This window comes from Poeciliopsis prolifica, unplaced genomic scaffold (assembly GCF_027474105.1).
Source record: "Poeciliopsis prolifica strain line A6 unplaced genomic scaffold, Auburn_PproV2 SCAFFOLD089, whole genome shotgun sequence".
NCBI classification, from domain to species: Eukaryota; Metazoa; Chordata; class Actinopteri; order Cyprinodontiformes; family Poeciliidae; genus Poeciliopsis; species Poeciliopsis prolifica.
In genome coordinates this window covers 263,143-290,391 of record NW_026562464.1, presented here as the reverse complement: position 1 = coordinate 290,391, position 27,249 = coordinate 263,143, and the positions used below count along the sequence as shown (strand labels likewise).

General features: G+C 41.6%; 2 protein-coding genes across 3 annotated transcripts; both read left to right on the top strand.

The window, feature by feature from the left end:
- Window positions 1-247: 247 nt before the first annotated feature.
- Window positions 248-13,221, top strand: syt8 (synaptotagmin VIII). Of its 2 annotated transcripts, none has more exons than XM_055022716.1 (9): window positions 248-330; window positions 3,043-3,252; window positions 4,288-4,451; window positions 9,227-9,322; window positions 9,453-9,620; window positions 10,743-10,910; window positions 11,163-11,280; window positions 11,593-11,726; window positions 12,526-13,221. In XM_055022716.1, exons 2-9 carry the CDS (start codon window positions 3,054-3,056, stop codon window positions 12,787-12,789), a joined length of 1,311 nt encoding a protein of 436 aa, XP_054878691.1. In that variant the 5' UTR covers window positions 248-330; window positions 3,043-3,053; the 3' UTR covers window positions 12,790-13,221. The 2 variants fall into 2 exon arrangements, with proteins under 2 accessions (XP_054878691.1, XP_054878690.1); XM_055022715.1 differs by lacking the exon at window positions 248-330 and adding an exon at window positions 1,922-2,000.
- Window positions 13,222-14,443: 1,222 nt separating this feature from the next.
- LOC129353398 (uncharacterized) lies at window positions 14,444-24,427 on the top strand. Its single transcript, XM_055022714.1, has 3 exons — window positions 14,444-14,854; window positions 15,422-15,606; window positions 16,531-24,427. The coding sequence occupies exons 1-3, from the start codon at window positions 14,740-14,742 to the stop codon at window positions 17,434-17,436; spliced, it is 1,206 nt and encodes a 401-aa protein (XP_054878689.1). The 5' UTR covers window positions 14,444-14,739; the 3' UTR covers window positions 17,437-24,427.
- Window positions 24,428-27,249: the final 2,822 nt, after the last annotated feature.

Here is a 27,249-nt window from a genome sequence, read left to right as displayed (position 1 = left end):
AATGTAGTAAACATGTTTCGCATAGCCACTAAAAAGACTGATTCTTACAACTAGGAGCTTGTAAAAACCTGCGTAGCCCCAATATAAGTAACTGAGTTCAGCTGTTTGTTTTGTCAGGAGCTGCTCTGATGCTCTCAGTAAATAAGAAGAAACTCCACCTGTGTTTGAACACTGACGGTCCAGAGTGAGGGTGTGGCAGCTGCTGCTGGCTCAAGTAAACACTCACCAGCTGAAGATGAAGGACCTCAGCAGAGCAGTGGCACTTTTATTAACAGCCTGAATTCATAAAGTAATGCAAGAAAATCCCACAATTTGCAGCGACTGCCTCAGGTATTGTGCTGGTTTTACTTTTTGAGTAATGATACTGTTGGTGCTCCAGTTCAGACGCTTCATTTTACTCTCACTATTCTACTGACTTTTTTCTTGTCTTTCTTTTTGTACTGTGTAGGTGCAGACATGTTTCTAGTTCAAAAGACATTGAGGATAATGTTGCATTAACAAAGCAATTACAGTCTATTAAAACAGAGCTGTCTCTAAAATCTCTAATATTAGTTATTTTGCAAATCTACAAAACCTCAAATTGCAGCTGCACTTGTTTTCACATACAAATAAAATCGTTTCTACACCTAATTGGTGTAGTTTACCATTATAATATAAAGGTAATCCTAATATTGATTTTTCTTTATGTATAGAAAAGAATACAGCATAATTTATTGTACCATAGTAAGACAATTCAATTGGACAGATGGATGAGCAAAAGCATACTTTCTGATTTAAATTGAATTAAAATAAACATTTAAAATAAGCTAAATGCAACTTTATTAGGGAGATCATAAACTGATTTTAAAATGTTTTATTCTTCTCACTCACACCCTTTACGTTTACACTACCAAGTCAACAGCAGTGTGTTAGTCCACCATGTTACAAGTTCAAAATATAACAAAGTTTTCTTTTTACTTGCTTCATTTCTGAATAACAGGTACACCATGTTTATCACCTCAGAGCTGGGAAACTGCTGACTTTTCATGCATGGTTTGTAGAGCTATGGTTACTGAACACAGAACCAACAGGAACATTTGAAATGACGGATGAGTGAAACCTCAGCACAAACCCAGCTTTTTGCCCACAGTTCAATGGGTTGAATGGATATTTTAATTTCATGACGGATCATGCCTGAAACAAAATAAATTAAATCAATGTGGACTAAATGAAGAACAGAAATTATTTTGAACATTTCATGCACCAGTAAGAAAAAAAAATGGAGCTGGATTTTTTTTGATTAGCTGACAGTGGAGGTATTTTGGCAGCTAGTATTTACTTACAGATCATTTTTAAGCAAGCCACACTCTCTCGAAACAGGAAAACAGAAAATGTGCTTATAGTGTAGTTTACTATTTAAGCTTTTAAAATTTTGAACTAGTCCTTGTGTTTAAAAAAACGGCTTTTTGGTATAGTTACGCTTCCCAGCAAATGAACAACAGTAAAAACAAAAAAACAATCAGAGAAAGACCTGACTGGTAACGCGAAAGAAATAACCTGCACATTTTCTGTTTCCCTTTACATTAAACCACTGAATTATTCAAAATCTTGGCAAAAAATTCTGAAGGACCTCAGAGTGGATGCTTACTGGAAGCTTAGTGGGAAATCTAGTCACTGAGCTTAATTCAAGTGTGAATGTAAGATTGTGTCAAACAGAATTTTGTCATTTAATTTTTAGGTTTGTCACCATAATTGACTTTTTTAAAAGCCAGAGTAAAGTTCTTTACTGGGATGTTTTGTAACGTATTCTCCTGATTACATTTAGACTAAAGAGCATTATTGGGTGTAAGTGCAGGAAGGAGACATTTCCTCCCTTTGATTGAAATGCTTGGACTCCTGCCGTTCAGCCGTTAAATGTACTTTCCTTCCTCTGGCACAACTTTTCTTTCACTCAGAGTTACAAACCTCAGAAGCAGTCGTCAGAAAATATGAAAATGTGAACTTATCTATGAAACTCAGAAGTGAGTATGACATTAAAATTATTCCCTACAGTTTTTATGCTTTTTTTCTTATTGAAAAAGAGTTTGTAAAAAAGCATTTTGTAGGTTGTGTTTGTTCATTTAGAATATTCTAGTTGTTATGTAAAGTATATTTTGTTCTCCCTTGTGAGGCATCATTCTAGAACAATGTCAAGAACTGGAGAGAGGAATGAAAATTGTTTTGTAAAACCACTAACAGACGTACCTGTTAATCGGGAGCAGAAGGTTTGAATGCTCCTCCGTTTTATGTAAAAATAATGGCTAATTAAGATTTTAAGTTGTATTAATATAATTTGCAACAGGTTAAACATGATCATATTTCATTTTTTCAAAGAATCAAGTATTACTTTAATATAGTACATAATTTACTATTTAAAAAAGATAATTAGAATTTAAAAAAATAGCAAGCATAAAATAAAAGGTTTGAGTACATTACCAGATTAAAACAGGATCTATATAATAAAAGTGAAGACTGAATAATAAATAAAAATGCTTTTTATTTATTATTTGTATTATTTGTATTTGTATTATTTAAACTAGTTAAGCTGCCTGCATTGCACTGTGATATGTTGTATTCTTATTTATTTTAGCTGGAGGGACTACAGATGAAGCCTTTATGGGTCACTGGCATATGATGTGATGTGCAGCCACCCTTAAAAAACAACTAGTTCAAAATCTTTTGATTCATTGTAGAAAGAGTTTCGTTTTATGAAAACATGTTGGACATTTATCAATGAATGAATTTATCAATCTTTTGTCATTTTTGCATACTTGAATTTAGGTGCAAACAATTGTAAAATCAGGTAAAAATGTATGATTTCTAGGATGTCTCAGAGTGAAATCCTAGATTTCAAGGGGCATGCTTTCTTTTCTTCCACTTTTTAAACCCTTTTTACTGCTGATGGTTGGACTGCCCTCATTTGAAGACACATGTGAATGAAATGATAAATTATTAAGGAAAATAATTATCTTTTTTTAATGTGTGAAGCAGAGTCTTATGTTTTTTCACATCTCTTGCTTTTAGACCTCTTCAAAATGCCTGCAGTCCATCACCCATCAAGATCTTCAATTTGGGGACATAGAGCATCAAAATCAGGGGCTCAAATGAAAGCTGGATCATCAAAGCCAACAGTCACCAATCAACCCATCCACATTGTCTCCACCATGTCTACCCACAATGCCTCAGTTCATCCAGCTCCTGGTTCTTTTGAAGACCTGCTGGACCACATTCCCTGTAAGCTACCAACCAGCAGCTGATCCTTATTCTTGCGTTGTTACTTTCTCCTTTCAGGTATGATCTATGCACCTGGTGTTGTTTAACAATGCACAACTATAACATACATTAGAGTTGGATGAGCTGTGAATTTGCAAACAGGTTTATTTTGTTTGCTGTGCATATTATTTCAACCTGGACTTGGCAACCTTAAGTTGGTCATTTTAAGGCAACCGGACTTCTTCTTCTTCTTGTTGAAATGCACAGATTATATAATCCCAAATGCATAGGAGACAACAGAACTTGTTTCTTGAACACATTTAAACACTCAACATAAAGGGTTCTTCATGTCTGAACATTGAAGTGACAGGCTTATAAACTGTTGTAAGAACAATCACGTTAACATTAAAGTCACTTGCTGGGCATTAGGACACCAGAGTCATTGGCCCTATCCTCAATTCAGGTCAGTGTCTGTGTCCCTGACAATGCCATGTCACTCGTTGTGGTTGCATGTCCCACTGTGTGAATTGTAAAACCGTCTGTGACAACAACTCAGGGCTGCAGAATAAATATTAGAAAGATGAAATCTGAGTCCACCTCCGCTGCTTGGAGTTGGCTTCTTATTTTTAACATGGATGGCTTCTTTCATTTGTCTTTCAAATCGGCAGTCTTTCCATGTCCAAAACTTTAATGCCTTCAAACAAGTGTCCCTTGACCTTGAGATGAACATTCCTCACTGCGTTAGACTGCATATGCTCACTGCGTTAGACTGCATATGCTGCTGAGTTTTTGTTTGTGTATCTGAACTCAGAAGAGCAAACTCATTGGCTCAAGAAGTTGTGTTTCATGTACATCTGAAGGACAAGAGACGGGTTTAAAGACAGCAATAAGCTCTTTTAGGTAGATTTATGCAGGAATCAAACTTTCTGTCTCTATTAGTGCGGTTGTTCTGATTATGATCTATAAGCCTGTTAGTTCCAACCATGTTCAGAACCAAAGAAGCCTTTTCACCACAAAAAACCTAACCTGACTATTTTTCCATTCTCCATTTTATAGTGCCACGATGGGCAATCTATGCAATCTTTGGAATGGGTGGCCTCATTATTCTGCTTTGTTGCCTCTGCATCTGCATCAAATGTTGCTGCAAAAGGAAGAAGAGACAGAAAAAGAATCAGCAGATCCTTTTGAAGGGGTTAGATGGTAAAACAACCACAGCTCTGGTAAGACGAGTTTTGTGTAATACTAATCAGTGACAGTCGATCCAGTTCACGTCACACTTTAACATAATCATATGTGATGAGTGACATATAAGTTTGTTGCCTCTTTTGTAGTCTAAGACCATTTAAGCACCCAGCCTGTTGCTTATAAGACTCATTGAAGTTGTTAAGTGATTAAAGTACTGATAAAGTTGTATCAATGTCCAGAAGTTGAGGTCAACTTCTCACAAGCCATTCTCTTAACATCAAGACTTTAACTTAATTTACTGATTAGAACATTCTATCTGTAAAAATAAATGGCATCTTTTTTTAGTTCCATAATCTAATTTAATCAACATACTACAGATAGAGCACAGCTGAATGTAAGTCTGACAGAGCTGAGGGAAAAGTGAAAATCTGGAGAGGAAAGTTATCAGAGTGGAAGCAGCTGGCAGGAACCAACAAGGGCGACGGCAGTTACTGAGGAATGTAACTGAAGGAAGTGGCTAAGCAAACAACAGGAAGTGCAGAAACCAAATGAAAATACAAATATCAGTCACTACCACTGAGAAGAGAAGAGAAATCAGCTTTAAAAACACAAAACCAGGAACACATGAAACACAAGACTCGACCCGACCCAAACTGCACTGACACTCAGCATCATTTCTCATCATACAGATTCTTTGATGTAAAATAAAGGATAATATTGTGAGGGTGTGCTTTATTTAAATAAAAATATGTATTGTATATTGAACCTTAATAACTTTTCGTTGCTTACATTTTTTCTCAAAGCTCTATAAAATATGAGATATAATCTCTGTCCTTCTAGCACCACCTAGTGGTGAAATTTAATCTGCTATCACAAAGCTCATCAGGACTAAAGGCCAGCCAACCAAAGCCAACCACAGCCAACCACAGCCAACCACAGCCAACCACAGCCAACCACAGCCAACCACAGCCAACCACAGCCAACCACAGCCAACCACAGCCAACCACAGCCAACCACACCCAACCACAGCCAACCACAGCCAACCACACCCAACCACAGCCAACCACACCCAACCACAGCCAACCACAGCCAACCACAGCCAACCACAGCCAACCAAAGCCAACCACAGCCAACCACAGCCAACCACAGCCAACCACAGCCAACCACAGCCAGCCACAGCCAACCACAGCCAGCCACAGCCGACCACACCCAACCACAGCCAGCCACAGCCAACCACAGCCAACCACAGCCAACCACAGCCAGCCACAGCCGACCACACCCAACCACAGCCAGCCACAGCCAACCACAGCCAACCACAGCCAACCACAGCCAAACACAGCCAGCCACACCCAACCACAGCCGACCACAGCCAACCACAGCCAACCACAGCCAACCACAGCCAACCACAGCCAACCACAGCCAACCACAGCCAACCACAGCCAACCACAGCCGACCACAGCCAACCACACCCAACCACAGCCAACCACAGCCAACCACAGCCAACCACAGCCAACCACAGCCAACCACAGCCAGCCACAGCCAACCACAGCCAACCACAGCCAACCACAGCCAGCCACAGCCAACCACAGCCAACCACAGCCAACCACAGCCAGCCACAGCCGACCCACACCCAACCACAGCCAGCCACAGCCAACCACAGCCAACCACAGCCAACCACAGCCAACCACAGCCAGCCACAGCCGACCACACCCAACCACAGCCAGCCACAGCCAACCACAGCCAACCACAGCCAACCACAGCCAAACACAGCCAGCCACACCCAACCACAGCTGACCACACCACCCACACCCAACCCAGCCACAGCCAGCCACAGCCAGCCACAGCCAACCACAGCCAACCACACCCAACCACAGCCGACCACAGCCAGCCACAGCCAACCACAGCCAACCACACCACACACCACAGCCAACCACAGCCAGCCACAGCCAACCACAGCCAACCACACCCAACCACAGCCAACCACAGCCAGCCACACCCAACCACAGCCAGCCACAGCCAGCCACAGCCAACCACAGCCAACCACACCCAACCACAGCCAACCACAGCCAGCCACACCCAACCACAGCCAACCACACCCAACCACAGCCAACCACAGCCAGCCACAGCCAACCACAGCCAACCACACCCAACCACAGCCAACCACAGCCAGCCACAGCCAACCACAGCCAACCACACCCAACCACAGCCAACCACAGCCAGCCACAGCCAACCACAGCCAACCACCCAACCACAGCCAACCACAGCCAGCCACACCCAACCACAGCCAGCCACAGCCAGCCACAGCCAACCACAGCCAACCACACCCAACCACAGCCAACCACAGCCACCCACAGCCAACCACAGCCAAACACAGCCAGCCACAGCCAACCACAGCCAGCTACAGCCAACCACAGCCAACCACAGCCAACCACACCCAACCACAGCCAAACACAGCCAGCCACACCCAACCACAGCCAAACACAGCCAACCACAGCCAACCACAGCCAGCTACAGCCAACCACAGCCGACCACACCCAACCACAGCCAACCACAGCCGACCACAGCCAACCACAGCCAACCACACCCAACCACAGCCAACCACAGCCACACCCAACCACAGCCAAACACAGCCAGCCACAGCCAACACAGCCAACCACACCCAACCACAGCAGCTACAGCCAACCACACCCACACCCAACCACAGCCAACCACAGCCGACCACAGCCAACCACAGCCAACCACACCCAACCACAGCCAACCACAGCCAGCCACAGCCGACCACACCCAACCACAGCCAACCACAGCCAACCACAGCCAGCCACAGCCGACCACACCCAACCACAGCCAACCACAGCGACCACAGCCAACCACCCCAACCACAGCCAACCACAGCCAGCCACACCCAACCACAGCCAACCACAGCCAGCCACACCCAACCACAGCCAACCACAGCCGACCACAGCCAACCACAGCCAACCACAGCCAACCACAGCCAACCACAGCCAGCCACAGCCAGCCACAGCCGACCACCCCAACCACACCACAGCCACCCCAGCCACCACACCCGACCACACCCAACCACAGCCAACCACAGCCAACCACAGCCAGCCCACAGCCGACCACACCCAACCACAGCCAACCACAGCCGACCACAGCCAACCACAGCCAACCACAGCCAAACACAGCCAGCCACAGCCAACCACAGCCAGCTACAGCCAACCACAGCCGACCACAGCCAACCACAGCCAGCCACAGCCAACCACACCAACCACAGCCAGCCACACCCACCACACCCAACCACAGCCAACCACACCAACCACAGCCAGCCACACCCAACCACAGCCAACCACAGCCAACCACAGCCAGCCACCGACCACACCCAACCACAGCCAACCACCACACCAACCACAGCCACCAGCCACACACCCAACCACAGCCAAACACAGCCAGCCACAGCCAACCACAGCCAGCTACAGCCAACCACAGCCGACCACAGCCAACCACAGCCAGCCACAGCCAACCACAGCCAACCACACCCAACCACAGCCAACCACAGCCAACCACAGCCAGCCACAGCCAGCCACAGCCGACCACAGCCAGCCACAGCCGACCACACCCAACCACAGCCAACCACAGCCGACCACAGCCAGCCACAGCCAGCCACACCCAACCACAGCCAACCACAGCCAACCACACCCAACCACAGCCAGCTACAGCCAACCACAGCCGACCACAGCCCACAGCCAACCACAGCCAACCACAGCCACAGCCACCACAGCCAACCACAGCCAACCACAGCCAACCACAGCCAGCCACAGCCGACCACAGCCGACCACAGCCAGCCACAGCCTACCACAACCAACCACAGCCAACCACAGCCAACCACACCCAACCACAGCCAACCACAGCCAGCCACAGCCAGCCACAGCCAATCACAGCCAACCACAGCCAACCACAACCAGCCACAGCCAACCACAGCCAACCACACCCAACCACAGCCAGCCACAGCCAACCACAGCCGACCACAGCCAACCACAGCCAGCCACAGCCAACCACAGCCAACCACAGCCAACCACAACCAACCACAGCCAACCACAGCCAACCACAGCCACACAGCCGACCACACCCAACCACAGCCAACCACAGCCAACCACCCAACCACAGCCAACCACAGCCAACCACAGCCAACCACAGCCAGCCACAGCCAACCACAGCCAGCCACAGCCAACCACAGCCGACCACAGCCGACCACAGCCAACCACAGCCAGCCACAGCCAGCCACAGCCAACCACAGCCGACCACAGCCAACCACAGCCAGCCACAGCCAACCACAGCCAACCACACCCAACCACAACCAACCACAGCCAACCACAGCCAACCACAGCCAGCCACAGCCGACCACACCCAACCACAGCCAACCACAGCCAACCACACCCAACCACAGCCAACCACAGCCAACCACAGCCAACCACAGCCAACCACAGCCAGCCACAGCCAACCACAGCCGACCAAATTTAAATTCTTTCATAACTTTTCAAGCCTGGGTGTCCTACCTTGTCTCACACACACGCACACATACGCATATGCACACACATACAAACACACACGCACACACACATTCTTTGAGGTCAGAATTACACTCACACATTTCCTGACTAAAATTGTACAAACAATATAATTATTTCCCTTCATAACATCTCTCTCCTCACATTCCACTTTCTAGTGGAACTCTAACCCACTGAACAGAGGATTTATTATCTCCATTTCCACAGCTTTGCTAACAGATATTCTTACTTTTCTCCTTTGACAGGTTCAGCCAGACATGGAGGATGTTGACTACGGTTCAGTCAAACAATACAGAGGAAAGCTGCTCTACTCTCTGGAGTACAAAGCCACTTTATCTGAGGTACTTCAGTTCATGGATGTGTACAATGAAGAGTCTGTTGATGATGCAATGTCTAATCTGCTTCTAAAACTGTCTTTAACAGCCAGCTTAACAAAACTGTCATTTTATTTTCTGTTTTGTTGTTTCACAGCTTACAGTGGGGATCAAACAAGCCGACAGCCTGAAGGCGATGGACTTAGGCAGGAGTTCTGATCCATATGTCAAAGTCTACATCCTCCCTGATAAGGCCAAGATCTTTGAGACAAAAGTGTTCAAAAACACACTAAACCCCTTCTTCAACGAGCAGTTCACCTTCCAGGTAGACGGTTCTTGTCGAACGTTCGTTCAGTGCCATGGCAACAAGCATTACGGTACAACACCAAAAACCTGATTTTTAACAATTGATCAAAATCTCATGATTCTCAGCAGACTCTGAAAGTGAAAAATATCTCCACTGATAGATGTGGAACAGTCAGAAAGGTCTGTCAATGAATCCATCAAACACATCTAGAAAATCAGTTGGGTGGAAATAATGAAGACAGCTTCATCAAATTCCCTCGGCATCGAGAATTTGATACAGACACAAAGCCTCATCTTATTTTGATATCCTAAAGAATGAAACTCAGTTCCACTGGACTGGTCAGAAAGAAAAGCAAACCACTGTGAGAACCTTCTGACTTTGGAGAAAGATACAATTGTTTCTCTCTTTGTCTCATTTATCAAACATGAATAAATTTGGCAAATCTAAATGAACAAAAACAGGAACAACTTCATTTTATTTTTAGCAGGTGGGGGAAACAGGTTTTTGTCTTTGTAAATATCTGGTTCAAACACATTTTTCTTGTTTGCAAACAACATGAACATTTCTGCAGAGTACAAAGGTAAAGGTAATTTTATTTATATACACATTTTCAGCAAAAGGGCAATACAAAGTTCTTTACAAAAATGAAAAAGAAATACAAACAAAATAACAAACCAAACAAAAGAGCAAAAGAAGAAAAAGCTAATAACGTTGATCCAAAATAAATAAACTAGATATTCGTATTCAGTGTTGGTTTTTGTGGATTCCAGGTTCTAATCCCTGTTCTGGGTTTTCTAAACTGGTGTCAGTAAGTAAGTATCCTCTGGATACAAGGGAAATGAATCTGGGGAGGTGATGAGGGTAATGGCAAGGAGACCTTCCAGAGTTAGAGCTCATGAATGAATACATTTAACTCTGGATCTGAATCATCTGTGCCTGTATGTTATTGGCAATAAATGTCCATGGTGTAATTCAATAGGATAGTGTCCTATTGGAAAGGACCGATTTTAGGAAATAAAAAAATGGGAATAAAGTGCAGAAAAGTAGTAGATCTTACATAAACTGATGTGTACATTTGTTGAAATTGGTCAAAAAGAATCAGAAGTCTTTCTTCTTTTAATCTGATTCATATTTCTGCAGCTATCTAAGTCCGCTCTTCAGAAGTCCACAGCCGTGATGAAGGTGTTCGACTTCAACCGCTTCACCAAACATGAGATCATCGGCGAACTCAGGGTGCAGCTCTGCAACATCGACCAGAATCACGTCATTGAGGAGTGGCAGGACCTGGCGAAGCCTGCAAAGTTTGAGGTTTCATTTTCTGAAGCTCTTTTTCTCAAAAGAAAAAAGTAGGAAATTTAAAATATAGGGCCAAAGAAAAGCTTTACTTTTTTGCCAGCCATGTAAAACGAGTCATGATACATAGAGTTAAACATAGTGAAATATGTCGATGCATGATAAATATGGTTTCAACACTCAGTTTGTGGGAAAAAAAACAACTTAGTGTAACTAAAACTGATGAACACACTTTCAGTGCTTCGTTGTGACTTTTCTGTGTTGCAGGAAGAAAACTTAGGGGAGATCTGCATCTCTCTGTGTTATGTTCCAACAAGCAGCCAGCTCACCGTGGCGATCCTGGAGGCCAAAGACCTAAAGAGCATGGACCTGGGAGGAAGCTCAGGTAAAACTATTCACCCCATAATAATTTACAATCAGTAAGCTGTGCTATTATTGACAACAGCTTTGTAAGACACTTTGTGGAACATGTTGGACTTGAGTAAATCAATATCTAAGCAATCTTTCAATCAGAGCAATCTCCCCGTGTTTTATACTTTCATGATTAATTCGTAGCTAAGACAAGCTTGCTAATGTGTTTCTCTTGGAGCACCGTGTATTGCTCAGGGACAGGAACAATTTGCCAGCCACAACATGTAGAGATATTTGCTGGTAGCAGAAATTCTCTGATCTTCTTCCACTTGTTTGTTTTATGTAGATCCATATGTGAAAGTACAGCTGACTTTGGACAAAAGGAAGTGGAAGAAAAGAAGAACATCTATTAAAAAGAAAAGCCTGAACCCCTATTTCAACGAGTCCTTTATTTTTGATGTGTCTCTGGATCAAATGCAGGTGAGAATAATAGTATAGGCTCAGTAACATGGATTAATTACACACGGACTGATGTTTTCTAGACTTTATTTTTGTTGATTATGATGACTTACTGCTTACAGGTGATTAAAACACATTAAAGCTTAGAATGTGGAATTAATAAAGTAACATTCTCAATGCAGAAATGTTAGGTTCATGAAAAATGTCTAATGCCTGCTTAAAGGTTATGTTTATTCTGACACCCAGCCTGATGTGTACTCACTATGAGACACACCCTAATTTAATGAATGCCACTGTATTGGAAGAGAGCCAGAAACACCACGTTTCTTTAGCCTAAGAGTTTAGAGTTGCTTTTGAAACATCATGAATGAAACATTAATCAACATTCAGATGTGTAACAATGGCACTTGACAATTATTGACTGTGTGTTCTACAACTTTGTATGTTTTTGTGTGTATTTTTATGATCTAAGGTACTTTGACCTGCCTTGTTGCTGAAATGTGCTATTTAAATATATTTGATTGAATGTTTGATATCATCACTGCTGACACCAGTTACTTCGAGATCTTTGGACAAAGAGTCATGGGGTTTTGAGGTGTCTAGGCTTTTTCTTCCACTTTTTTGACAGCTGACAGTTTTTTTGACATCCACACTATTTTTGATTAGTCCCATCTTGATTCCATAACAGTTTGAAATATCGACATTTTAGAGATGCAGACAAAGCACAATTAAACATGTCATTATTGCCCAAAGAGTCGATATGGAAAATAAAAGCCTCATTAATTTGCTGCTTCATTGCTGCTCTTGTTTTTGTCTTCAGAGGGTGAACCTGGTGATCTCAGTTTGGGACCATGATGCCATGAGCAGGAACGACAGCATGGGAAAACTGTTCCTAGGCTGCGATTCCACAGGAAATCAGCTGAGGCACTGGGCCGACATGTTGTCCAACCCGCGGCGACCGGTCGCTCAGTGGCACAGCCTGCTGTCGGCTGAGCAGGTCAACGCCAGCCTGGGACTGAAAAGGAAAATCCCTGTTCCCAGCAAATTTAAAGAAAATAAGCTGCTTAAAAAACATTTTAAATAGACAAGAAAGTATTTAAACCAAATGATAATAATTCTGGTGTATCAGTAATGTTGTTGTTCACACTGTTGATATGCATGTAGGACTCACATTTGGCCAACAAAATTTGATCACATTAAGAATACCTCAGCAGTTTTGTAATATTGTATTTTCTCCATGTAGAAATATCCCTGGTTACATTCTCATGCAAAATCTGTACAAACCAGTTTGAATTTTGATTTACACAAAGAAAATCTCCTTCAATAGTTCATCAGGCAAAATAATGTGTCTGAGCTATGACGCATGGAATTTTGGGAAATTCACCCAGATTTATGATTGAATTCACATTTCGAGCATTCATGTCTCCTGAACATTTTCACATTTAATGAATGTACAGCCACAAACTTAAACCTATTTCATTATAGCTTTATATAACAGTGGGATTGTAAAGAGAAAGCAAAATGCATTGTTTTCTATTATATATATTTAGTTTTTTATAAATAAATAAATGTGAAAAGTGTGTCATACATGTGTATACTTTGTTGAATCTCCTCTCTTGTCTTTGGAGTATGTCCACCACTAGCATTTTGAAAAGAATATGGAGAAACATCTGATGCAGATGTTATGGATAGTGCTGATGCCAAACTGTTAGTTTTATATTTGTAAGCGGCAGGATATCTCTAATTGTGACTGGATGAACAGATGGAACTCAGAGGAAGTTTATTGTTGCTGATTTATGACGGAAATATTCTGTTGCTTTTCAGCAATACTTAGGGACCTCCAGGCTTCTGTTGCTTACTTGGGAAGAAAACTTCCAGACCAATATCACCAACGTTTCCCCCCTTTCCCTTTTCCAACTCATCCTTATCAATTCCTATAGTCTGCATTTGTAGACTACAATTTAAATGTGTATTTTTCATAATGCTGAGAAATACCTCCGATACCACTTGATATTTCTGGCTACTGCCATAGTAAATCAGGGTATAAGTCTCTTGATTATCATCAGATACATCACCATTAAGAGAAGTCAACTCCAAATTTATTCATATACTCAATCTGTTGGCTCTCCCTTCTAAAAATGTAACTAACATTTTGAATATTTTTGAAAGTAAAGTAAATGTTACCTCCCTAAAATAATGGCCAAAAGTTTTTTTTACCTAACTCTTTGACAATGAAGAGGTGGTGATTTTATTGTCATCACTATTATTATTAGTATAGTAATAACTATTAATAACTAATTATTATTAATTAATTAGTTGATTAACTAATACTCAATAAACCTGATTGTCATAATAATAATCACCATTACTATTATTATTATTATTATTTATTATTATTATATTTTGGCTATTATTATTAATACCAATAGCCAAAAGTGATTGCTTTATTTATTTTTGTAGCCTAAATCATTTTGGCAAAAGCATTACGTAGGCCATTATTTCAGTAAGATAATAACATGACAAATATTGTTTATTGCAGTTAGTTTTATCGTGCATAAAAGTAACTTTAAAGTATCCAAATACAAGTAACTAATAAAATAAGTGCTTCCAGGTCGTTTTTCAGGACTTCTATATCTTCATTGTTTTTTGCGGGGTTTTTTTCTGGCGCGCAAACCTAATTTATTTACGCGTGAAAAGTCAAATGTTTTTTGGTCCTATTGACTTTCCATACTCAGCAGCTAGCAGCAGCTAGCTGGTGCTAGCTGGTGCGCATTCTGCCCTCGTTCTGCTGCTGGACCCTAATCACCGTTTTGTTCATAATGACGTCAGCCCGCGATACTGCTCAGCATGTTTTCGCTCATTTTAACCCGAATTCCTCAACCGAGACTGACCGAGACTGACCCAACTCCCAGAGCGCCAGCTGTGTGTTTGGCTAGCAGCGAACCGCGATGCTAACGGCTGAAGCGATGTTTGTGAGATGCAGCTGAAGTGCTGCTCGGCCTGGAAAACATGACGTTCCGACCGAACCTCGGTGATGTTCCTCTGGCTGCGGGAGGTGGAAGATGGACACCGAGGACCGAGGACGACAGAACTGACTGCTCACGAACTTCGAAATCCGAAGGTGCTTTGCAGACACGATGGGAGAATCGGTAAGAGGACTGACTGCTCTGTGCTTTGTGAGTCGGTTCCGGCAGCAAGGTGACCTGCCAGCTGCACATGTTGGAGCTCAGAGCCTGATGCAGAGCTGCACGTTCAGCTCGGCCTGAATTCACACAAGTTTCTGAACGAGTTCTAATATCTCCTGATATTGCCAACAAATGAAAAGGGAATTTATTTTAAATCATCATATCAGCTAATGGTCAGTGATTAGTGTGATGCTGTTCAGACCTGGAGCTGTTGTCCTCCTTGGACTTGTGATAAACCTGATTGTCATTTTACATTTGGTCAGTGAAGAGAGGCCAGCTGCAGCTCAGCTGACCCTAACCCTAACCCTAACCCCAATTTTGGCTAATACCAAATGCTTTTTGTCTGAAAAGTTGCTAACTGTAACAACTAAGTTACAACGGTGAGTTGACTATTGTGAGGAAATTAACTGCTTCTCATATTATTCTCTTTAGTTTCTAAGCTTTCTGACTAGCACAGCATTTTTATTTTAACGAGTAAGGGTTCGGGTCAGCTGTCCTCACTGGCTGACATGTATGTTTTGTGTATTGCAGGTTCTTGTCCTGATCGAGCCATGAGTAGGAGTGAACACACTAACGCCAGGCATGTCCCCGTGGCCCTCACTCCCCAGCTCCCTCTCAGAGCTCATCGACCTCTGTGTGCATCAGTCTCCTCCGACAGCAGCGGCCGCTTCAAGGCTCTGGAGACTCAGGAGTGGAAGAACAACCTCAAATCTCAGGTACAGACAAAAAAACAAAGCTAGTTTGGTTTAAATCTGGACAAAACAAAAAAATTATTAACAGTAAAATTGTAATTCTCATGAGGATTTTGCTAATATGTCAGTCTATTTTTATATTTTTTATTTTATTTTATGGGAATATCTAAAAAAAATAGACTGTTGTGAAAAGTTCAATATTTTTAGTCACTCATTTTAGAAAGTAAAACTTCATATAGGTTCATCACACAGAGTGAAATATTTCAGTCCTTTATTTCTTGCACTCAGTTGATCATGGCTCACCGATTACAGAGGAGCAGCTTTGTATAAATGGGTGGAGCTTTGTATTAGTGGGTGGAGCTTTGTATAAATGGGTGGAGCTTTGTATTAGTGGGTGGAGCTTTGTATAAATGGGTGGAGCTTTGTATAAATGGGTGGAGCTTTGTATAAATGGGTGGAGCTTTGTATTAGTGGGTGGAGTTTGTATAAATGGGTGGAGCTTTGTATTAGTGGGTGGAGCTTTGTATAAATGGGTGGAGCTTTGTATTAGTGGGTGGAGCTTTGTATAAATGGGTGGAGCTTTGTATTAGTGGGTGGAGCTTTGTATAAATGGGTGGAGCTTTGTATTAGTGGGTGGAGCTTTGTATAAATGGGTGGAGCTTTGTATAAATGGGTGGAGCTTTGTATTAGTGGGTGGAGTTTGTATAAATGGGTGGAGCTTTGTATGGGCAAGTGTTTAGGATCGCCCAATGGTTGCCATGGGAGATTCAAGGATTTCTCAAACATATGTGAAAGAACTAAAATTTAACTCCGGGTACGTTTTAATGAAGGAATAACATTATACTACAATACAACGCTCAGAAATGGCCACACAGGACCGCAGGCAGCGGAATGAAAGGTTTTGACTGGAGGTTCATGCTCGCTCTGTGGGTGTGTGTGTTCTTCCAGATGGAGGTGGCCCACAGTGCAGGAGCAGCCAGCAGCACAGGTTCCCTGGAGCGAGCCTCCATGTTCTGTGCGTTGGCATCGGCCTCTGTGTCTGGCCCCGGCCACGGCCTGCCCAGCCCCGGCCTGCCCAGCCCCCCCGTGGAGACCCTCAGCAAGAGCAAATCTTCCAGCCGCTTCTCTCTCTTCTCCCCTCCATGGAACAGCAGTTCTGAATCTGACTCCAACCCACCATCTCGCTCAGGCTCCAAGAAGCTGCGCAATTACAGCCGGAGAGCAGCCACGGGGCCAGCAGGGGCCCGGGCTCCTGATGTGCTTGATCCCAAACGGAGCGGCCCCGAACACTTCCAGTACTCTGAGCCAGTCATTTCCAGAGTGACGGACTACATCTACGTGGGCAACCTGAACGCGGCGTACAATGGCCGCACACTGTGTCGCAACAACATCGACAGCATCATCGACATGAGCAGCGCGCCCGGAGAGCCGGCCCCCTCCCTCAGCCTCATCCCCTGCACCTGCTCCCGCGGGTCTCGGCACAGCTGGTCCCGCCTCAAAGTGGACATGGGAGACATGCCGGACACGCTGGCCGAGCAGCCGGCTCTGAAGTACTGCTGCTTTGAGGATATCAACGAGTGCATAAATGCTTCCATGGAGAAGAGGAAGCGCGTGCTGGTCCACTGCCGGGACGGGTTTTCTCTGGCGCCCATGTGCATCATCCAGTACCTGATGGTGAAGCAGAACATGAGGCTAATTGCTGCTTATGAGCTGCTGAGAGCCAAGTACCCAGTCAACATCAAGGAGTGTCACCAGAACGTTTTAGTGAGTCTGGAGCGAGCCCTGTGGCCCGGCGGGGAGGTGGACCCTGAGTGCTTCAAACAGGCTCTGTCCCGCAAGCTGGCCTGGACATGATGGCCTCTATCACCCCCCCTGTCTGCCTGGCTGCTCCTTCTGTTGCTTTCTTTCCTGGGTTGGTACATTTTCCACTGAAACCACCACAGGCAGCTCTGCTTGTCCTTCTCGATATTACTGCACTTTCTTTTAATTTATTTGGTGAAGAGAAATCATTTCCATGTGTTTCTTTATCAAACATTGACACAGATATGGTAACAACAACTTTGAACACAAATGCTAAACATTTTGCTCTACACCTAGTGTTTCGCCAATTCGTTCACATCTGGCTTACATTCAAAGTCTATGTGGAGGCGCATCAGACCCATCAAAATTGCTCGAGCCTGATGGGTCAAATGATTCAAATCGCGCCGCGCGAGACGCTTGAGACGTGTCGCGACTGGCCATCGACGCGCCTCCACATAGACCGAATGTAAACCAGACACGCCTGACGCTCAAAACATGCACCATTACAGTTGATATACAGTAATTAATAAAGAAAGCGAAAGTGACAAAAACAATATGTTGACGACCTTGGTCAAACATGTAAAAACAATCCTTTCAGATGGTTCAGAAAGTGCAGTTAGGTATTATAAATTCAGGATTTTCACCAGAAAATGTGCTAAATCTGGTGGCAGGAGTGCTAGGGCATTACTGTGTTTTTTAGTTAAAAATGATTAAAGTTGAAGGAAATGTGAAAATATCATAAGGTCACATTGTTATCCATTAGTAATCCATTATTAATACCTTAACAACAACTATAAAATCTTAAAAAGGCAAACATGAAAAAACCCGACCGTAAATAAGCAAACAACACTTAGCCTGTTTTCGGGTCAGGAAAGCCTGGTGGCCCGCCAGGCTGATAAAACACTGAGGAAAACCCTGAAATATAACATAATAAGCAACAGAGCATGACGTCGCTCAGGGCATAAAGCATAGAATAACACTGAATAGATCCGCCCTCATTGTTCCAGTCTTTTTAAACATCAGAACCGATACAGACATTGACATCGGACTGGTACATCTCTAATTGTGACCTTTCTGTTCATGACTAGCATCCACAGCTGCTTGGCTCCACAGTGTTTTATCTGTTGCCGTACAGTGGATTTCTATTTCTGTTCTACATCATGCTAATGTTCTGCTTTTCTACGTCAGGGTGAAATCTTTCAGTGAGCTAACTCAGGAGAATGTTGATGTCAAAGCAGTGCGGGCGGCTTGTACGTTGTTCTTTAGCTACAGATGCCTCAGTACTCAGGTTTGGACACTGATCTTGGCTGAATTGTGCTGATAATCTGAAGTGGAGTCATACATTCACAGAGCAAATCTAAGGTTATGCTGATGTAGAATTCATTTCAGACATTAAGAGGAGAGATTTCAGATGAAGTCATCACGCCAGTGGTTGACCCGTTAGTAATTTACTGTCTGGTTCTGATGATGTGGATCAGTGGTTCCCAACTGTTTTTGTGGCAGTCTTGTTAAAACCTTTACCTTGAAGTGGCTCGACTTGATAACTTTGGTTAGAAGCTGGGATCACTATGAATGATGCTCAGCAGAAAGAAATTTGACAGTTCCAGATTTTGTTTGGACTCTTCTTATTTCTAACATAAGTTACATCTTTTATGCTCTAATTGCAGGCAAATGTTTTTTTTTCATTTGAATTATTCTCCCTAATAGGAATTGTATTAAAGATTTAGCTCTTTCAAATATATAATTTCAAAAATACAACTACATTGTAGATCATTACGTGTTGCATGTAGTCATAATGTTTCTAATCCACTTTTTAACATGTTGGTCTTTGTTTTCACATGAGGACACAAAATATTTATGCATTTCATCCCTTTTACTGAGTTGCTAAAAAGTGTCAAGAAAGACTTGCCATTGGTTCCTCTTTGTACATCAATTTTAAGAAATTATTTTTATTAAAGCCAAAACAAGAGGGCAGTTTAGAGAATAAAAAAGCCTTCTAGCTTTTTTTTTGTAGCGCTTCTAACTTTCTATTTTGTTGACTTTCTGCTTGCCTGTCAGGGTAATTCAAGTAATTGAGTGATGCAATGCTATTATTGCTTATAGCAGCAAATCTTAAACCTCTCGTGATTTTTGTTTGTGAAAATATAACTGAAACTTTAAGCCTTGCATACATGTGTGATCGTACATGACTTCCTCCCGGCCTCCAGGTTGGGAACCACTGACTTTAACAACACTATCTACAAAGTTCATCTCTCTACTTTTAACAGAACAAGTAAAATGAGCAAATTATGTGCCACTTTTTATAGCACAGCATCAGCCTGCAAAGATTTCAACTGGGAATGGTGCTGAAGTAAAACAACTGATGACCTGCTTTCACAACGTTATCAGGATGGGAGAATAAGGGTGTGCAGAGATGACTGGTCATTCCACATTTAGAAATGTTGCATTTTGCAGGAATAATTTGAGAATGACATAACATCAGCTAGTACCAAAAACACCTGAAACAAAAACTAAAAATGGCGTTTACAGCATTTCTGATAGACATGTAATTGTGTTAGACATTGATTTGTCCAGGGATAGATTGTGTTCAGACTGCCTAACTGATTCAGGAGTTCAAGGCCACCTGACAGTGTTTCCAACAAAACCGTTACCTCTGCGTCTTAAACCCTGTCCACACAGGATCAGATCACTTGAAACACACGTCAGCCTCAGGTGGGAACAGGGATGAAAAATACATTTGAGGTGGTTCAATGAAACAACAAATTTTATTCTAGATTGCAGTCGTCGATTTCACAGAAGAGCTTTGGATTCAATACATTTGAAAGAGATGCAGCTTTTTATGAACTGTGATGCTGTGAGAGCTCATGCCACCCATCCACAAGTTGCCGCCCTGGGCTGTTGCTCATATCAGAAACCACCACTGACCATACCAGCTTTTGTTTTCATGTTATGCATGGAATAAAATCTTACAGTAGTTGCGTTTCCGTAGACCATGCAATTGAGCAATTTCACTTTTCGATAAATAATGGAATTATGGCAATTTTGAAAATACTCTCAATTTTAGCTAAAAAGTTTCGGTGCTAGAATTCTGTGGGATTTTTTTTTGTTTGGCTTTATCAAAATTGGTTTATTTCGCAAAACTGCAACAGAAGCATGTTTTTTGCATCACAGGTCATGAGCCACTGATGATGGCACAGCATGGTTTTTAATGACTTATGTCATGAACAAACTTATTCACATGTGATTTTAATAGTGCTTCTTACATAATGGAAACACCATAATTACAAAATTGTGATTTTCTGACATTCGTGGCGCATTGAGAAAGTTTTGCACACATTTGTAAATGAAACACAACTAGTTTGAATCTCACATTAGCTCACAAACTGAAATCTCAATCCAAGATGCTTCAGGTACAGCGTGTGAAGAGTCGGACAGAATTTATGACCCAGTCAGTCACACTGGACGACCACCATGAGGCCACATGAGTGATGATTCTGTTTGGAAGTCAGCTGTTCTTCCTGACGTCTCTGGGTTTGGATCTCACTGGACTTTGAGTTGCCTCCAAACTTAACTTTAAATATTCCACATGTTGCATCTCATTGACTCTGTTATTTTTGCTGGGCCTGTCTTTGTCTCCTGATGGAAGATGTGTGGTCTGACCCGTCCTCTGAGTGTCACGGTACCAGTTCATATGCAGCCACTTCCTTTCTCCATGATCCGCAGCATTGTTTGAGTTTTGTTCTGTCTGTGCTGATAGCTATTTTCCATTGTAAAATGTTTACTTTTCACCTGCGTTTAAATCTATATCAATATTCCCAACTGCTGTATAAATGTGCACTAACCAGGTTAAGGCAATGAATCAGCAATCTAGACTTGCTACTGTTTGGTCACTTCCTTTTAATGGGAAAAATAAGTGATGTAGTTTTATAAAAATGTTTTTCCTGTATTTATTTTTATTGGGATGTACCTTTCCACAAATGTTTTTGAGTTTATCTTTAACAGAGGGTGAGATGATGAGCATATGAAGTTTGGTTTATGGTTTTGACCTCTTACAATTAGATGAAGGTAGTTTTAGAACCTGTTCAACACAGAGCCACCTGTACTTTAAATTTTACAACTTGAAAGCAGATGCACTAACTAAATCACGGACAGAGTGGTTCTTATTTCTGTCTGCAATGTAGGTTTGAAATTTAGTATTTATTTATTTTTTAATCATATTTTAGCACCAGTAGATCTACTAAGCTTGACAGTCAAAACACAAATCAATATCTGCATTTCCACTACTGTGAAAGTCTAGGCTAGTCTTTGTAAAATGAAATTTACTCTCCATTACTTGAAGGAATGATGTTTAAAAAGAGGCCAATCAATGGGAATATTCGACTTCAAATGATCCAGAATGCAGCGGCACGGCTTCTTACAGGAACCAGGAAACTTGACCATATAAGGCCTACGCTGGTCAATTTACACTGGCTACCTGTTATGTATCGAATAGATTTTAAGATTCTTTTATTAACTTATAAAGTTTTAAATGGGTTAGCTCCCCCTTATCTTCAGGATCTTTTAAAATTTCAGGAGATCAGGCTTTTTCTGTTGCTCCGAATTTATGGAACAATTTGCCTTTTCAGATTAGATCTGCTAGCAGCCTGGATCATTTTAAATCGCTTCTCAAAACTCATTTTTATTCGTTGGCTTTTAACTGAAGCAATTTTTTGATGTTCTGTTTTTATCTATTTGTGTTACTGTCGTTCCTGTGCAGCACTTTGGTGCAGCTTTATACCTGTTTTAAAGTGCTATATACATAAATTTGACATTGACATATTAAAACACAAAATAACAGAAAATCAACCAAATAACACAAAGTTCCATTTCAGACCACTGCACTTACTTATTACATAAGTGTGATTAAGATTAAACTGCATGAAGTAACTGCATATTTTTCAGATATTTACTAGAAAGTATCAGTTTGAGCCCTTGAACAAACAGTGGAGAAAATAATAAAAATAACTTCTGATCATTTTTTTTTACAATAAACAATACAATAACAATCCATCCCTACTTTAAACTTCATAAGTGTATCTCTGCCCTATGCTGCATTTCTTTGTCTTCAGACCACAATAATGTTTGTGCTCTAAAATTCTCTTAACATTGGAGAATTTGGATAGTGCTGCACCTCCTGCAGCTTTTATATCAGCTTATGTTTTTTTAAAGACAGACTTTTTTATTCACACAGATATCATCCTCACATTTTAGCTTTGGAGTTTTTTTTATGTACAGTTTTCAACATTTATTATCTGCATGAAAAGATATTTGCAGCAGCCTGTGAAAATCAATACTCGTCATTATTTGATGTTTCAGAACAATAAGTGGCCACACATCATCTCTTTGGCATCTTGTAGTTTAGATTTTTGGTTTTCTTTAATCAAAAATATTGTATGCCACATGCATAAAAATTGGGCTTCAGGTACTTTGGACCCAGATGATGTCACCATCCATATATAAAACGATCTTTGTTTAACAGAGAGCTATGGCTGCAGCAGACAAGAAGTGCTTTTATAATTGCTCCAAAAATAGTGGAGAATCTGGTAGTTTATATCTTTTTCATTCTTTCAATATCTATTGGTGTTCTGGCTCTGAACTGCAAGGATTTCTGTCATTTTAAGGTAGGCATGTACACTGGGTTACTAAAAAGTATTTTTTGAAAGTTCTTTTTTTTTGACAGAACTTTTTTGCACCACTGAATCTAAAAATCCCATCAATTCTTGTCAATCAGGTCTTTATTCAAACTGTATTTAGAGAAATTTGATCTTATGACTAAATTGATGACATTTAATATTTCTGAACAAAAGAAGATTTTAGGAGAAAAATGTATTTTCCAACAGAGCATATTAAGTGTTATAAACATGGACTTCTGTACATTGTATAATAATCACTATAAGGGTAAGTACATGTGAATTGAACATTATGTCTTCATTGTGTAAAATTCTCCATCTCTTTTCTGTCCTGATGGAATCTCTCCTGCTCATCATTCATTGATCAGATTCTCAGGAAACTGATCCAGATGAGAGAACAAGTCTTGCATTTTGATGCTCATGTTGCTCCATAGTTCAGGAAGTTGACCTGATTGAGCAAAACCAATGTGATTTTTGGATTCAGCCAGTGTAATACATCTGTTGTATCAGCACTGTGACATTCTAGCTGATGTTTCTTTTGAGACCCTAATCTTTAAAATATACCAATAATTAAATTAATTACTTGCTAAGGCCATAAGTTACAAGCAATTTAATAAGGAAAACTAGAATTTGTTTGGAATAACAAAAAAAAAAACCCATGGCGTTGCAGCAGAGTTCACCCAAGCTTTTTTTTTTTTTTTACTTTTTTTTTAATATGACTTATTGTGTCCAGTTTGGACAGAAAACGATGCATCTTTTTATATGTAGATATCTGGAGCTTATTCTTTTCTCTTTTTTTATTTGTTTAAATGTCAGACTTACACTATAACAAAGTATTTTGTACTTTGATTTTGCTTGAATCCTAATACTTTATTTGGTTCCTATCAAACGGCATCTCTCTCTCTGCACATCGTCATGTGAAGGGTGCGGTTGTATTGGAAGTATGGTGCCTTCGTTCAGCGTCGTTTTGTATGCCATGTGGTGACATTTTGCACAATTTGTATGAATTTAACCTCTTGATATCTTGTACAGAAACGATGTCTATTTCTGGATGTTTTATTTGGATGGAAGGTGTGCATGTGACATTTGAGTGATGTGTTTTTTGCTGTTCTCTTTGGTGGGTGTGAAAGCCTGGTAAATGAGCAAATGTTGAAGTGCAAAGCGCTCTAAAAAACAAACGGTGTTTTAATGTTGTAAATGATGCACATCAATCAGTCCAATGCTAATCTTTTCTCTCAGGTGATATCTTATTGGCCCACAAAGTTTTTAATGAATTTGATGTTTTAAAATGTGAAGCAATGCATTTCTCATCTTACTTTTCCAAAGTAACATGAACTTTTATTAACATTAACATTAAAATGCTGTTGTACACCTTGGTGGACTTTGTTTTGTTGTTGTTGTTGTTGAAATCAGGCTATTTAAAACCCCAAGATAAAATTGAGCTTAGATTTGTAATATGTTAAAAGATTTCTTTTTTCATTCTTACTGTGAAAATCCTGAGTGGTTATGGAAAAAATTTGGTCTCTCAATTGTTACCGTCTCCTCGGTGTCTTCCCAGCTGCTGCAGCCTCACGTTTTATGGCCTCTGCTGCCAGACGCACATCAACATGAACATTTTCTTCCTGCATGAGTTGCTGATGAACTTCTGCGTGATGAATCTCTGGGTGATGAATCTCTGGGTGATGAATCTCTGGGTGATGAATCTCTGGGTGATGAATCTCTGGGTGATGAATCTCTGGGTGATGAATCTCTGGGTGATGAATCTCTGGGTGATGAATCTCTTTGTAGTTGGACAAATGAGCCTTCAAGACAAGAGCAGGAACTTTAAAGGACCATGAAGATTTTTTTCTTTGAGGTGAAAGAATGAGAGAGTCAGACATAAATTTCCAGTGGGAAGTTTACTAGAAAATTAATTTCCAGAAATGATTATTTAATGATTCCAATATGTTTGACATCATGAAGCCACAAATTGGATTACCAGCCATTATTTTCGCTCTGTTTTGAGAAAGATGAGTAATTCTTGTTTGCATTTTGGTCACATCTTTAAAAAGCGCATGTAGACTAGACTAGACTAGACTAGACTAGACTAGACTTCCTTTATTGTCATTGTACAAAAAAAACACAAGGTGAATCTTGACAACGAAATGTCGTTACTTGGCTACCAGTGTAGCAGAGCTAAAACCTTATACTACCCAATAAATAAATAAATACAATAGAAGTGCCATACAATACAGGTTCAGTGTTGTGAACAAAACTAAACTAAAGTGCATGTATTGACCATGTCCATGGGGGGTGATTTGGTTTGTGAGTGTGTTTGTGTGTGTTATGTGGCGTTAAGCAGTCTGATGGCCCGGGGGAAGAAACTGTTCAGTAGTCTGGTTGTTCTGCACAAGATGCTGCGGAACCTTCTTCCAGACGCCAGGGGGGAAAACAGTCCATGGTTGGGGTGGGTGGGGTCGGAGAGGATCTGGTGAGCGCGAGATAGGCAGCGCCTCTCTGCGATGTCCTTGATGCAGGGGAGCAGAGCCCCCGTGATCTTCTCCCCTGTCCTCACCACCCTCTGTAGAGACTTCCAGTCAGAGGCCCTGCAGCTCCCAGACCAGATGGAGATGTAGCTGGTCAGTTGGCTCTCGATGGTCCCTCTGTAGAAGGTCTGAAGGATGGGGGGCGGGAGGGATGCTCTCTTCATCCCACGCAGGAAGTGCATGCGCTGCTGGCCCTTCTTCACCAGTGGGATCAGTGTGACCCCAGTTGGACCTCATGGGGTCTGAATGATCCCGTCTCTTTAGCCATGGGAGGGTCAAACAATAAAGGAGACTTGTATTGAATGTAAACATGTTTCAGTTAAGCTCATGTGTTATAAGGGTAGATATTATAATCTAGATATAGATATCATAGTTTCAGATGAATAACATTCAGTGCTGGATGATTTTGGATGTTTTTTGGAATCAATACACTTCTCAACTTTAGAGAAGTTGATGTGTCAGTTCATGACATTCTTTCTGCCTGGACTCTGATTCTGGCCTCTGTTTTTAGACAGAGTTTCCATCAGCAGAGAATGTGTCAGCTGTTTGCTGCTGATCTCAGTGTGGTCAGTCGGTCGGTCAGTCGGTCGGTGGTGGGTGGGCGTGTTCCAGGGCCTTTTATGTGATAGGGATTCATAAATTCTTGCTCCAAATCATATGGACAAATTCAGCCTGAGTTCTGTTTCCGTCAGGTTTCCTCTTCCTGTAGAAGCATTACTTTCTGAAAACACTCAGAAGGATTTCAACAGTCATCTGTTTTTCTAAACAGATGACTGATTTCTATAAACACAATGTGCAGTTATTAAAATGTATTATGATTATTCTATCATTCAGGGTTTTAAAGCAAATCGAAACCAAGATGTCAAAGTGAGTAACTCAGTGACCCCATGTGTTTATAACTACAAGATATAAACCCAATGGGACTTTTGATCTTCACAGCTGATATACTTTTGAATTATGAGCGTGATGAAGGCTGGTTCTGTTCTGGTTCTGTTCTGGTTTTGTTCTGGTTCTGTTCTGGTTTTGTTCTGGTTCTGTTCTGGTTTGGTTCTGGTTATGTACTGATTCTGTTCTGGTTTGGTTCTGGTTTTGTTCTGGTTATGTACTGGTTCTGTTCTGGTTCTGTACATGTTCTGTTTTGGTTTTGTTCTGGTTTTATTCTGGTTCTGTACGTGTTCTGTTTTGGTTCTGGGAACTACTTTGAAAATTCTGGGATGACGATTGAAAGAAAGATTTTACATAACATCTAGAAAACTCTGACTTACCCTGACCATCCCCTTGATCAGCTCTTTTTTATAAAAAGCGACCTCCTTTAGTCAGCTGCTTCTTTGAATTAGTTGTAATACAGACTGCTTCAGCAGCAGCCGTCACCATCTACAATAACTGTCATCAAATGAGCTATAGCGCTTAATTTTCATATGGGAATGACAACATATTTTTAAATTTGAATTGAATTAAATTTTGTTTCCATGTTGATCTCACAAAGATTGCTGTGATAAGTAATCAGTTCATCTTTGTACTTACATTGTGTTTTTGGTCATTCCTACTGTATATTTGCCATTAATCCTCATGATTTCTCTGTGCTTTAAATCTCAATAGATGTTTCCTGTAATCATAGTGTCCATCCCATGCTCTCTTTTTTTAACTCACTCTTTGTATTGTCTAGTGCTTCA